Below are 15,014 nucleotides of genomic sequence, written 5' to 3'. Positions count from 1 at the left end.
CCTGCTAGTGATTTAAATTGCGATTTAAATCGTGATTTAAATCAGTTTGATTTAAATCAAATCCACCCTGCTTACAAGCAAACACACTTAGGATCAGGGTGCATAAGCATCTAACATTTTAAACATGGCTCTCAAATACTTTTAAATCATCCACCTTATAACTGATTTATACATCTATATATTTAATTCTCCTGGGTGTGCCAGGGAAAAATGCGTCCCGGCAGCCCAGCTGATTGGCTGGGCTGCGGGGCGCCTGATTGGCTGGCGCACCCAGAACAGCAGCGGCGGCGGCCATGGCCGGGGAGCCAGGAGGGCCCGGCCACAGAGGGGAGGTGGCGGGCCTGGCCGCGCCGCTGGGCCAGGCGGCGGCGGGCCCCAGTACTACAGTACTACAGCGCGGTAGTGGTGGTGTGGCGGGGCGGGGGCAGCCCGGCTGCGGCGGTGGCACTTGGCCCGGCCGCGGCACTCGGGTCAGCTAGTTTACACTTAAAACACATGCACACATCACCCACACCTTTGTACAGATGCCTTTTTAGCAATGCAGCTAATTGACAAAAAAATAAAATAAGTACTGTTAGAAGGAAGTAGGAACATAGGAAGTAATATCTTTAACATTTTGTTACTGAATTTAACACATTTTTATGCTCCCCATAACCAGGTCTCAAGGTGGTTCACAACTGATTAAAACATCTGCGAGCTTTGAAACAGATACATTTGAAATCAGGTAGAATTGTATTGTTTACTATTAAAGCAACACACAAAAGGCAAAAGAGTTTCATAATCAAACACATATTGAATTAATTCTCAGCCCTCCCCGCCCCCAATTAAAATTTGCCCAAATTGGTTGAAAGTGGCCCACATAATCAAGGAAGTTTATTCTGCCAGTTAAAGGTTACAGCCTTATTATTATTATTATTACATTTATATCCCGCTCTTCCTCCAAGGAGCCCAGAGCAGTGTACTATATACTTAAGTTTCTCTTTCACAACAACCCTGTGAAGTAGGTTAGGCTGAGAGAGAAGTGACTGGCCCAGAGTCACCCAGCTAGTTTCATGGCTGAACGGGGATTTGAACTCGGGTCTCCCCGGTCCTAGTCCAGCACTCTAACCACTATATCACGCTGGCTCTCTGAATGAGATGGGTACGCTCTTGGGCATTGCAAAGGTGTCTAAAGATCTGTGAAAACCTAATGGCTGAATTACAACTAAATCTCAGAGTAGCAGCACAGCTTTGGACAGCTTTGGAAGCTGCTTCCAGAATACTGTACTGCTCTACTCAGATCTCCTCCCTTCTCTCCCTGCACTTGCCATTTAGTGCCAACATCATATGTTCATTGCACCTTCCGAATGAGACCATGGAAAGATGTGACAAGGGAAGTGTCCCTACCCTAACTTGCCGGTTTTAAGAATTTCTGTCCCTGAGTCTTTCTGTCAACAGCACACTCCCTCCTCCTGTGGGGCAAGGCGTGGGTTTTTCTGAAAAGCAACAGGCTCCCTGTCAATTCATTAATGATACTCTGTAGTGTTAGTATGTGGCCAGAGATTAACCCCTCCTGTAGCTGGGCCAGCTGCTCTGTCAGAGTAAGAAGTGTGCATGAAGAAGCAGACAACCTGCACCAAGGCCACAGAGGCCCAAACAAAGGCAGATGCAAGGCTAACATCAACAGGAAAGCACCAGGAGCGTCCCTGTGTTTATGCTTTGATTGAGGAATTTTTCTCTTCTCCATCATTAATGGTAAGACAGTCTGCATTTCACTCCCTGTCACACAGACTGCAATCATAAATCATGGTTTGCTAGTGTGCCATTCACATCACTATTAAGTCCTACTGATATAGGCATATGAGATTACAGTATTAGCTGATACTAGGTACATATCAACAGGTTCTAGAACACTTGACCACACAGAACATAAAGTGAAATAAACACTGAATATCTGTCTATTTTTATAAGGCTGAAAGAAATCTGCTCAGTCAATGAGAGGAAGGTCCTTTCCTACGGTGGTGCCAACGTTACTGAAAGTTCTTCCTGAAGAAGATCTAAGGAGAAAACACACACACTTATACAGTGTGTGTACACACACACACACACGTACGTGGCCACTGGCACCAAACAAAAATGATGGTGCACTAAACCAGGGATTCTCAGCGTTGGGTCCCCAGATGTTATTGGACTTCAACTCCCATAATTCCCAGCCCCAGTGGCCTTTGGCTGGGGATTATGGGAATTAAAGTCCAATAACATCTGGGGACCCAATGTTGAGAATTTCTACTCTAAACTTTGCCAATTCAAGTTCCTCCCTGAATCAGGGAAAATTTCCTGAGATGACCTTTAAACAAAATGAATTGGGTATATTTTTATGGTTATGGTTGTAAGCTGCTTTTATTCTAAAGAAAAGCAAGAATAATATGTGAAAATAAACACAGATGAATCATGCTTAAGTCATATGAATGACAAGGGGAATCCCTCTTCAGCAGTTATGATAGTGAGCACAGCAGGTTACAAACGGTGCAAGGGGTAACTTGGGTTTGTTTTTAAAGATCACTTAACTTTCTGTTACCCTTTGCTAAACTCTCTGTGCGTGTGACTAAAATATTCCCTCAAGCTCAATTCAAGGTCACTAGTAACTTCAGCCTTTATCATTATCTCCTTTCTATTCTGAAGCAATCTTTTAAAAACGGGTCTTTTAACCACTATGATTACCAGCATGGCAGGGTGCTTAAAGGGAGTAAGGGGTAACACACACATGTACACACACCACTGAACATGAACAGTATCTATCCTTTAAACTATATTTTAGCCCTTTTTAGTGCCCTGCCATAACTCAGAATCACGATGGCCATAAAAGGGCGATTTTTTTTTTCCTGGGGGTCATTTAAGAAGGGTATCTGTTTTTATGTAAGATATTAATTTGCAAGGGAGGTACTCATAAGTAGGCAAATATATGTGGATATAAAAATAATTGTTCTTATTAGAACAAGCACTTGTGCTTGTGGTAGAGAATTTTCTGTTCGTTATGAATACCCTGATTTTCCATCTGTTCCTTCTAAGCTTCACCTGGAAATGTGGCAGCTCCATTTGTCTAGGAAAGGTAGATTGACCCTGAATGAATTTATTGGTTAGGAGGCAACTGAGCAAAGAGGAACCTTTTGAAGTGTTAACTCTCTTATATTTACCAGGAGGAGAGCAACTGGCCCTATCCAACCCCAGCACAGCATCCTTCCAGTGGTTGCGGCTATTGTCTATATTATATTTTCCTTTTAGATTGTGAGGCCTTTTGGGACAGGGAACCATCCTATTTGTTATTTATTTTTCTATGTAAACCACCTTGAGTAATTTGTTGAAAAGTGGTATATAAATATTTGTAGTAGTCTCCCTGGTCCGTGTCTGGCCTGAACCAATGGCTCCCAGTCTCAGTTTCCCGTTTGGATATGTTTTCCTTATATTTTTATACCACCAGAGTCGTGCGTGTTCCTTTCTGCCTTTGGTTACTGCAGTCTGAAGACAAAAAGGACTCTCACTCCATCAAGCTCTGTTTCAATGCAAGCCCTGCTGCAATGGATGTGGGCAAACAGTATTGATGAATTGCCTTCAAACCCCTTAAATTAAAAACAAAAAGCCGCTGCTTAATTACACAAGAGTGCATAAGACAAACTGTACAAAGTAATCTGAATCAAACTGCAGCTTATAATTCAAAGGAAGAAAATTATGGGCAACAAAGATCCCTACAGCTGTCCAAGCCTAGAAATCAAAGCCTAATTAATGCTAGAAAAATACTCTTAATCCTCCGGAGTGTGTAGTTCCACTCAACGTATCTCCCACAGCCTAATTGTGCATGTGTGTGGTGACGGCAGGGGGAGAAAGAAAGCTGGGTTAGACCTGTAAAAGGAGTAATTCAAAGCTCTCCAGCACACTGTCTCTTGGAAATGTATTTTATTCAACACACACACACACACACACACACACACACACAGAGACATACACACACGCACGTAACACACAAAAAGAGAAACACTGCATGTGTTTTTTCTTCGTCAATAAATGCGAAGTGATTTTTTTCCCTCCCCCCTCGGAGCCACACGCTTGACATAAAAGCTCCTTTATAAACCATGCTTAACATCACAGACCGAAGCGAGGCAGCTGTGCGCTGTTATTGTGTGCACGGTAAATCAGGCACAAAAAAGGGGCAGCTCAGCAGGGCACCAGGAGGGTAAGATGCACACTTAACCCCCTGTACACTTTGTTGCTCCATTTCTTTCCATCTTAAGTCCCTCTGCAGTCAGTACTGTACCTGTCACGGATGTAACAGGCCGTTTTCAATCTAAATCTTGTTATGGATTAATAAGCAAACACTTTCTCGCTTATTATGCAATTTATCATGATGAAAATTGCATTGGTCTCCTCAAGGCTACATGCTGATACATTCATTTATTCAGCGGCTCTGTATACAGAGAGCAATACTAATCTTTATGACAGCTAGAGATGTACGAGGGAGACCAAAATAGCATCCTGAAAAACTCTACTTGGCATTTATGAAAACTGTGTAGACACACATGTCTTTTACCCAGTTTGGGGAGGGGGGGAACAAGGAGAAAGGGTATTCTACTTAAAAGTATTGCAGTATGCATTACCACCACACACTCACTTCCTGTTTCATTGATGCTGGAAAACGTACTACAAAACTAGCTATCAATATTCACCCTTCCATCATATACACAAACTTAAGTCATCTAATGACTCAGAATGACGACTAGGTGCATTTACACACAGCAGGCAATTGTACAGGTTCAGTCTGCCCACATGATAATCTTCAGTCACATGGTACCAAATATATATTTTTAATCTAACAAAAGTAGAATTAATCTTCTAGTCATAAAATTACAGAACTAAAGAAACAGTGCTTTCAAATTTTTAGAAGTAAATACAAATATAAAACGGAATTTATATAAAGAGGCAACACATGCATGGATCAAAACTTAAAATTCATATTTTCATTCATATTTAATAAAGTGGAATTGTACATTTAAAAGAAAGAAAAATATGATTGTTGAGGTACTAAGAATTTTGATTTAAAAAACCACCACCACCAGGGGCTGACATCCAGATTGAATTCCTTAGACTACATTTTTAGTGGGACTACTCATGAGTAATTTAGTCTGGATGCCAACCAATGATAAGATTCTGCAAAGAAGTTGCTCAGAAAAATACATTTTCAATTGAAAAACTTTGAATCCCCTTGGAATTATTGGGGACTTGTAACTGCATTGCAGGCTTTTACATATGTGCTTTGTAAAAAGTGTTATTAAGCAGGTATGTCAGAAAAAACTATGTAGGATAAACTAGGAAATCCTGATTTCTATCATGATGCATCTGAATTTGTTCATATGTGGAATGGCAAACTGCAGACAAAAACGCAGAGCCAGCCCCACCCTCAACTATCTGTTCCATAAATAATTAAGAGAATGCACAGAAACCATTGCAAAATTAATCAACAGAATGGGAATAAAGTATTTTGAGTGCTTGAGAGAAAACCATGCAGCTACCCTTGCTATGTGCAGGAGTGTATCATCTCATCCATGACATTTATATTCTCAGATGCTGAACATGCCTTGGAAAATAATTTTTGAGCTAGGAGTGCACAGATCAAAACACATTCTTGTCACAGAGATGGCTTTATTGTCTTTTTTTCACTAGGCAAGACACATAAAATGCTAACACTGCTGCAGAACAAGCGGGTAATATTTGACTGTTCATTTTCCCACTCAAAATATAGCTTACTACTTACAAATATCATAAACCACCGTGGTAGATTATACTAGGAGTGTGAAACAAAAGGCACAGAGGAACAGATGAAACAAGTTTATATTTGCTTAAGGCAGTCTTGACAGAAAAAATTAAAAAATATTCGGTTCCGAACATTAGATTTTCAATATAACTTTAAAAGGCGTGAGGAATAATCCCAATAGGAAATTAGAGTTTTATGTTTTGTTGCATATAGCTGAGATTTGGGAAATGATTGCACATCAGCTGATTATAACCACAGCTGTGTTTTTATCAGGTGATCTGGAGAGCAGTATAGATGTGGCATGCCGTGCTTTAGCTGTTTGTTAAAATTAGAGCAAATCACAGCTAATCAAAGTTTGTACGTTTATAAACTGATTAACCAAATCTGCACAGGAGCAAAAAAGAATGTTTATGCCAATCTGTATTTTGATGTCATATTTGGTTAGCATTCGGCTAGCACTGTAACATATGACTGACAATTTTGTTAGGCAAGAAGTAAACAAGCATGTTGATTTACCAAGTTATAGCTAAGAGTAATTACGGCTGGCCTACAAAACAGTCAAAGAAAGTGTTTTATTCAGCACTTGGAGGATGAAAGTAGAAGCATGATTACAAGGTCTTACAGAAGCAGATACATGTCAGTGTATGAGAACAATCCTGCAGGAAAATTTTTCCCCAAGTCGATTATATTTACTTAAGATAGGAATTAAAGCAATTACTGTCTCAATAGCGGCCTAATATTTTTATATCCTGTCCATGAGGAAGGATTATGCTTGCTTGGGAAGGAAAGGAAAATCTACTGTATTTTTTCTTTTAGAACCTGTTGTATTGATTGATCTTTTTTCTCCAGGATTGATCAGATAGGTCTGTTTCTCAGTACACCATGTTTGCATAGGAAATCATGAATCAAACTGCTCTTAAGGAAAGAAATGATACTCAGAACATTTATAAAGATGGTTCAGAGTCATTCTTGGGCAGCACTCACAGTTAAATACATTCCCCCTAATATAAATATTCTGTAAGTGCAATATTTGAAAAAGTTGTCTTGAAATGTGTTCTATAGACATATACGCAAATTACAGACATTATTAAGAAATTAACACTATAATATCTGCTTTTTAAAAAAAATTGCAAGTGGATCTCCCTTCATGGAGGAACTTGACTCTGCTAATATATTTCAAAACTTTGCTTTTGATATAGTATTAATAAAACAAGTGTTATACCTTTTCAAAAGCAATAAAAGTACACTAAGTCATCTCCCCTTTCAACTTGCAGGTCAAAATTGCTATATTGAGTTAGTTGATATCATATTATTACTTTAATACAAATTACAACAATACTAATTTTGTACATGTTTTGATGTTTAGAAATTTATTTATTTATTGGCTGGTTTCATTTGCTTGTTAACCACCTTGAGACTTTTATAGTAGGTTGTATACGAAGATATTAAACAAAAATAAATAATAAATAATTAGTTTGGGAAATTGTTGCATGTATATTAATACCTCCCACAGCACTACCTTACTACTACATCTGAGTGTGCTCGCCTGCCTTGGTACACTGTACATTTTTTCAAGATACCCTAGAAGCATTACTGAAGGATGGTACAGACGTTTTTAAAATAAAGCAACTCCAGTAGGCTACCTAAAATGAGTAAGGAAACATACTCATGAACAAAATTCGTTGACTCCCATTTTATATGTAATTACTAGGCCATATTTGATAGGAAATAAACTGCTAAGCATGAAGCCTGGTTGCAGTGACAGAGGAGGGCACTCTGTCCATGATTAGATCCAACCACCTCTTCAGCGACATATGGAGAAACAAGTACATAGAAACGTAGGAAGCTGCCTTACACTGAGTCAGACCATTTGTCCATCTAGCGCAGTATTCTCTACATTGACTGGCAACAGCTGTCCAAGGTTTCAGGCAGGAGTCTCTTCCAGCCCTACCTGGAGATGCTAGGGAATGAACCTTGGACCTTCTGCATGCAGTCCTGCAGATACTCTTCCACTGAGCTATGGCAACATCCCCTAAGCAGGATATCTTACAGCATTCACCCATCCAAATGCAAACCATTGGCTTTGCAAAGGGGATAATTCATGCTCGCTACAGCAAGATCAACTTTCTTCCCTCATGATATAGGATATGCAGGTGCTAATCAAAACATCTGGGAGACTCTTTGCACATTACATTTTTAGGCATTCCCTGGATATGTTCAAAGGGCATACTGCAACATGTGAAGTCGGAACATGTTAAACACATGTTTGAAAAAGTGCACCATTTGATAGAAAGCCAGGATTAGCTTGGGTTCCCTGTTAAATGTACATGTGGTGGCACACATGGGTTTGCAGCTGTTTAATGTGGGAAATGAGCTACTACAAAACTTCAACACAATGCGGTTTCCTTGCTTCTCTCCCCCCACTTCAAAATCTGCCACTGAAGTTCTCTGAAGAAGATGAGGGACCCACAACAGATTACAGAATCTTCCCAAAATTAAGAATCCCAGGATTTATTTGAGAAAAAAAACTCTAACAGTTACTCTGGGTTGTTTTTTTAAAAAGTTGCTCTGGAACAGTATCCTGGTTTAAATGACACACTTCAGCAAAGGAAATAAATAATCCACCGTGGATTCAGTCTCTCTCTGTAGAATGTTTGTGTATGTTTATGTTCAAGCCACAATTAAATACTTTCCAAAAGGCTGACTTTATGTCATTGACACTGAAGTGCATCTACAAAAATGCCACAAGAGACAATGAGCTGAGTAATGCCTGAAACAGTAGCAGATGCCAAGACAAATAAAAACGTGACACGGTAATTCTGCTCTCTTTTTTTAAAAAAGTAGTTGATTTCTAACGAATTGCTAGAAAGCAGAACACACGATATAGGAGTTTTTCTACCACTTCCCCTAAGCAGTCTGTAACATGCTGGCACAGTTCAGACACGGCAAACCGTGGTTATGAAAAGAAATTGTGGCAAGCCTTGGGCTCATGTGCTCCCCTCCTCCTCCTCCTGTAAATGCAGCAGAATCAAATTTCCAGTATCAGTTTTTAAAAAGTCACCGTTTTGCACTACTTTTGAAAAGCTACCATTCAGGAAACTATGCTTTATTCAAAACTGTTTATTCGAAATACATACAAATCAGGGCTGAAACTCTGGTTCATCCAGGATTGTTTGAGCTAATCATAGATTTTAGATCATCGTCTGAATCCAATATTAGCCTTATTATGTTGCTCTGGTTCTCAAGTGGTATTGCTTGATTGTGCATTTTGATACTTATTTTTGTGAGCCACCTTTGGCTGATTCTTGGAGAAACAGGGTACAAAATTCATGAAATAAAGAATTCAAACTCTTCACAGACTCTAGAATATAATCCCATCTATAAACATGGTTTCTATGTCATTTGACTTCCCAACAGCATGTGAAGCACATCACAATCAACACATTCCACTCCCACATCAAGGTACTGATGAAGAACTTACTTTGAAAGTTGCTTCTCAGCATCAGCACAGAGCTCCAAAAGGCCCATCAGCACAGCAGACACGTCCATGTAAGGTTCCCATACTGTAAACCCTCGTCCTATGAGGTCAATAGCAGTTCTCCTGATGGTGCTGTGCAGGGGAAGTTTGGGGCTGGGAGGCTGCAGCAGAAGGTATGTCAAGGCCTTGCCTGCCACATGAGAAACATTAAAAATCCAAAGTCAGGGGGTGGGGAAGAGAGAGTGATCAATCTGGACAACTGTGGTTTAAGGCATCTTTTGATATGAAATGTTTGGAAGTATCTAGCACGGAGACCTACTGATTGGGAAAAAAATTACTGATGTAAAGGACATAGGAACATAGGAATCTGCCTTATACTGAGTCTGACCCTTGGTCCACCTAATTCATTATGGTCTCTACTGGCTAGCAAAAGCTCTCCAAGGTTTCAGGCAGGAGTCTTTCTCAGGCCTGGGAGATGTTGTCAGGGGTTAGGACTGGGACCTTCTGCATGGAAAGCAGATGCTCTCCCGCTGAGCCATGGCCCGTCCTCACTAGTGACCACTGGCCTACTCAATGCAGCAAGAAGCTTGCAACTGTCTTTTGTTTTTAAAACAAATCTGTTGCCGCCCCGAGGTTTTGGAATGCGTTCCCTGTTGAAAGAAGAGCCTCCCCATCTCTGACAACTTTTAAAAGGGCAGCTAAAGACACATCTGTTCACCCAGGCTTTTAATTAGAATTAATTAGAATTTATTTATAAAATTAAAAAAATTATGAATTCAATAAATTCGATACTGTTATCGTTTTTAACACTGTTGTACATTTGAAATGGTAAATAAATAAATAGGATGTTATAGACTCAGAAAGAGACACTAAATTTATTTATTATGTATTCTGCTATGTAAACTGCTTTGAGAACTCTCATTGAAAAGTGGCATGTAATTACGTTGTGAGCTACCCAAGAACAATTATGATGTTGGCTACCAATCAACACATAAAGTTGCTGTTATTGGTAGGAGTAAGAAAAGGAGCAGAATATATTTTTTTTTTTAAATCAAAAGGAGATGGTTGTTACATTTCAAAGAATTACACACATTCATATGTAAAGAAACAGGAAAAAGAATTAATCTTGGAAAGTGATGGGAGCAGGGGGATTTTTCCTTCAGATTTCAGCTGGGGGGGACCCCTAATACTCTATGTGTGTGTGGGTTTGTGTGTGTGGCATTGGTTCATCTATCTATAACATTTTATTTCAAATTTATTTATTAATTTTTCACATTTGTAGACTGCCCCAAACCAAGGTCTTAAGAACTAAAAGGTCTTAAGACACTGCACTCCGTTCCAGGGGGAGAGGTGAATGTTGCCAGTTTCTTCTTCCTTCGGCAGCTCCAGAGCCCTGCAAAAATCTACTTGGATCCTCCAGAGCAGATCAGGGGGCAATGCAAAGGGCTGCAGAAGGGAAGGAATATGGGCAAACATCAGCCCTTCTCTCTTGCACACAAAATTGAGTTTCTTCTGCAAACAGAAAAAGCTCTCGGGATACAGCCCATTTCATAGAGGTATCTACATATATGTGACCCCCAAGACACACCTCTTTTCTCAGGCTTTTAAATGAAATTAATTTTAAACAGTTTAACTGTTTTTATCCCATGTAATTGTTTTAACTTTTTATTCTGTAAAATTGTGTAATTGTTTTTTACTCTGTTTTACATTTGTGGTGTTTTAAGTTGTACACGCCACCTAGAGATATACATAAAGGTAAAGTGTGCTGTCGAGTCGAGGTCGACTCCTGGTGGTGCCCACAGAGCTCTGTGGTTGTCTTTGGTAGAAAACAGGAGGGGTTTATCATTGCCTCCTGCCACGCCGTATGAGATGATGCCTTTCAGCATCTTCCTAGATCGCTGCTGCCCCGATATAGGTGTTTCCCATAGTCTGGGGAACGGACCAGCGGGGATTCGAACCGGCAACCTCTGGCCTGGCAGTCAAGCCATTTCCCTGCTGCGCCATTAGGTGGTGATTAGAGATATACATATCAGGTGGTAAATAAACAAAAACCAAAACAAAAATAAATAAATAAAATAGCACACTAAAGCAAAATGCTTGAGAAACTAAGCAGGCAATTTTTAATTCAACTCCTGCATATGCCACAAATTCACTTGTCCTCAGCTTTCCTTACAACTATCTGCAATATGGAGATTATAATAATAAACTACCTTACAAGGTAGTGTTCAGACTCCTGAGCTAATGTATGTAAAGCTTACTGAATGGTCACATTTGTAAATGTGGAATATTACTGCGGCCATGAGTGTTCCAATGGGAAGAAGTCAGGGGCGTAGCAAGGTTGGAGTGGGCTCAGAGACGAGCTTTTAAATTGCCCCCCTCCCCACTCAAAGTCCAGGGCCTCCGCACACCCCAGCCCCCAAGGATTTAAGTCTGATATTCCAAAATAAGTATGCTGCCTGGAAATACATTTCACTGAATACACACATGCACACTTCACAATATATAGTGATATACATTGAGTACTATATATTTGTGCTACTTTTAATGCCTAAAACACACTAGAAACACTAATGATTAAAATGGGCCCCTCACTGCAGATTAGCAAAGGAGACTTTCAACCATGCAGGGTGAGCCTATGTTTGTTTTCTCAGAATTCTGAACAAATTCAGTCAAGTTTGATTCCAGGAGGTTTTTCACAGGAGGCTTTTAAAGCCCTTTAAGACACATCTCCTCTGGAATGGAGGTGCTGCATTCACATGTTGGCCAGATTTACCCTGAAGTCCCTGCAAGTTATTGAGGAGCAGTTCACACACAAGAAATATAAAATAAAATAAAAGCACAGCACATGCTTCACAGTTCTCACTCAGACCTTCCGGGTTGCAAAACAACTTGAACATAAGTGCATTTATAAATGAATGAATGAATGAATAAAATAAATATAATACTGTTTGTTCCAGAAGTTTTTGCAATTTTCTGCCATGAAACAAGCCACTTATAGGACTTTTTAGATAGTTTTTTTTAAGCCAGCAAATTTTCCAAGCTGTTTTAAAATAAATATTCAGAGACTTCTCAGTCCCTCCCCCCATATCAAAGCCCTATGGCAAGCAGATCCCTATATATCCAGGGGCGGGGGCAGGGAAGGTAACCACAAAAAGGAGTTCACATTCTACCTGGCAAATGCTGGGCTGGGTTGGGCAGGGCAGCAAGGGGTCTGCTGCAGAGAACAGTGGTGGCCATTCTGGCTGCCTCCTCCTTCCTGGCTTGCTTGGGCCCTACTCGAGTTCAGGCTTCACAGAGGCCTACACGGAGGCCTCCGTGGAAGCCCCGCCCACCCGCCGATCAGCTGAGAGGCGGGAGAAAAGCAGCTCTTTGCAGCTTGTCTGCTGCCTGGATTGCCGGCCAGGAGAACAAGCTGGAGAGACGGAGAACAGGGCAAGTGGCTGAGGGCCTTGGGGCTGGGCAGGGGGCAATGGGGAGTCACGTGAGGTGCCTCTGGGGGGCCCCTCCAGGCGGTGGGGCCCCCAGACAACTGCCTCCCCTTGCCCAATCGTTGTTACGCCCATGGAAGAAGTAAAATGAGGCTTCTTTCTTGTATCTTCTCTTGCTATAAAATCATGCTATAGAAGTACAATTTACAATTTCTCTTTTCCCAGTGCGACCAAACAAACAGGGATTTGTAAATAACATTTCCCACTACCACTATTTAACTGTGTGTGTGAACAGATTCTTTGGTTTGGTTCTGCCAGTTTATACAAAGGGCTGGTGCAGATGTCATGTGGCGCTTCAGTTACAGTCAGGCTCCATGTGATGTCCGAGTCTCAGGAACGAGCACTCCCCCTCAAATACCCTTCCAAGTGTCTATTTCAGGCATCCCCAAACTGCGGCCCTCCAGATGTTGCTGAACTACAACTCCCAGCATCCCTAGACACAATTTTTTGTGGCTGGGTATGCTGGAAGTTGTAGTTCAGCAACATCTGGAGGGCCACAGTTTGGTGATGCCTGGTCTATTTCCTATCTAGGTTAAACTAAGACAAGATTGGTCATGTTATCTAAACCCACCAATCTCAGCTTATTCCAACCTACTTGCTTCAAATAACCCAAATCCGCACTCAAGGTTTGAAACGGGTTACAGATCTCAGATTATTTGGAGCAAGGTTAGAATAAGCTGATATTGGTGGGTTTGAACAATATGGCCTATCTTTGCTTGGTTAAAACCAGATATGAAGTAGCAGCTCAAATGGGAATGGGAGGCCGTGTTTCTGAGACTCAGAGATGTTGTGCAGAGCAAGGCTGTAGCAGAGGTTTCTCATGACATCTGAACCAGGCAACTGGAGCTTGAAGCAGAGGTATGGGAAAGAGCTTGTCTACTCAAATAAATGTATGCTTTTCTCTTCAACAATCTGGATAATGCAGAGGTTCTCTACACTGGTTGCCCAGATGTTATGGAACTACAACTCATATCATCCCCAGTCAAAATGCCTGAGGATGGTAGGAGTTACAGTCCAACATTATCTGTAAACCAAGGTTGAGAACCCATGGGTTAATGGAAGAATGAGTGCAGGCACGGAGCCTGACCGACAGTGGCTTGTGTGCAGGCGCGGCAGTGGCCCCGCTCACTAGTAGTGTGCACAGACCGGTTCGGAGGCCATTCTACTGGCCTCCGAACCGGTCCAGACAAGGGGTGGTTTTGGTTCGGGAGGGTTAGGGTGGGGGGTTCCATTAAGGGTGGGGGGGCTTTACTCACCCCTCCTGCGCTTTGCTGCTTTGGCGCCATAATTCGTTTAAAAAATGCGCCGCAGAATCGCTCTCCGCCCGCTCTCCGGACCGGGGCTCCTTCTTGTCTTCAAAATCAGGCGGCAGGATACTTCCCTGCCGCCCCCGAAGCCCCCTCAAGCCATTTTAGCTCTTTAAATCTCGCCCCGGACCGTGTCCTATAGCGCTCGGGCGGGCGGCGGGGAGATGTCCGTCCGTCCGCCCGCCCGCCCCCTTCCCTGCCTTCTGCGGAGATTTAAAGAGCTAAAATGGCTTGAGGGGGCTTCGGGGGCGGCAGGGAAGTATCCTGCCGCCCGATTTTGAAGACAAGAAGGAGCCCCGGTCCGGAGCCATAGGAGCGGCGAGTGGGCGGAGAGCGATTCTGTGGCGCATTTTTAAAACGAATTATGGCGCCAAAGCAGCAAAGCGCGGGAGGGGTGAGTAAAGCCCCGCCGCCCTTAATGGAACCCCCCACCCCAGTGCCGAACCGCAGGTCCGCGGTCCGGTGCACACCCCTACCGCTCACCCTGCCCGCTGCGTCTGACATCAGACTTGGGGGGGGGGGCGCGGGCGTGGTCTGGCTCCCGAATGGAGCTGCGGGATTCTGTTCAGGAGTTGGAGCCTGGCCGGTGCTGCGTTCACAGCGCTGGCCATTTAAAGGCAGGGAAGAGTCACTCCTGGCTGTGCCACGAACACAGCAGCCATTTAACTCCTGAATGGGGACTGCGTGGCCCCCGCTCGGGAGTTAAACCAGCACCCCCGCATCTAACGTCTGATGCTGGTGGTGTGTCGGGGCTGGGAGGCACGGCCCCTGATTGGGCGTGGCCAGGGTTCTTTGAACCCGTTTGCCTGATGGTGGCTCCGTCCCGAATGAATGGGAGGGTGTCAGACAAAGGAGGAGGAAGAATCATGCATACTAGCATTTAAACAAATACAAAAAAACCCCTCTCTCACTCCCAAGTTAAAATTCTTTATGGTTAATACTGAATAAGGTTTCTGTTT

General features: G+C 42.3%; 1 protein-coding gene across 9 annotated transcripts in view; it reads right to left on the bottom strand.

Moving 5' to 3' along the window:
• Positions 1-15,014, bottom strand: part of WDR7 (WD repeat domain 7) — a 316,220-nt gene that overhangs the window by 93,686 nt on the left and 207,520 nt on the right. For all 9 annotated transcript variants that reach the window (XM_053295511.1, XM_053295512.1, XM_053295510.1 and 6 more), the window contains one exon: positions 9,264-9,450. In XM_053295511.1, coding sequence (XP_053151486.1) covers positions 9,264-9,450 — 187 coding nt within the window. The remainder of the gene's footprint in view (positions 1-9,263; positions 9,451-15,014) is intronic.

This window comes from Hemicordylus capensis, chromosome 2, assembly GCF_027244095.1.
Source record: "Hemicordylus capensis ecotype Gifberg chromosome 2, rHemCap1.1.pri, whole genome shotgun sequence".
Classification (NCBI taxonomy): domain Eukaryota; kingdom Metazoa; phylum Chordata; class Lepidosauria; order Squamata; family Cordylidae; genus Hemicordylus; species Hemicordylus capensis.
The sequence above is the reverse complement of the archived record's forward strand: the minus strand, read 5'-3'. Positions and strand labels throughout refer to the sequence as shown.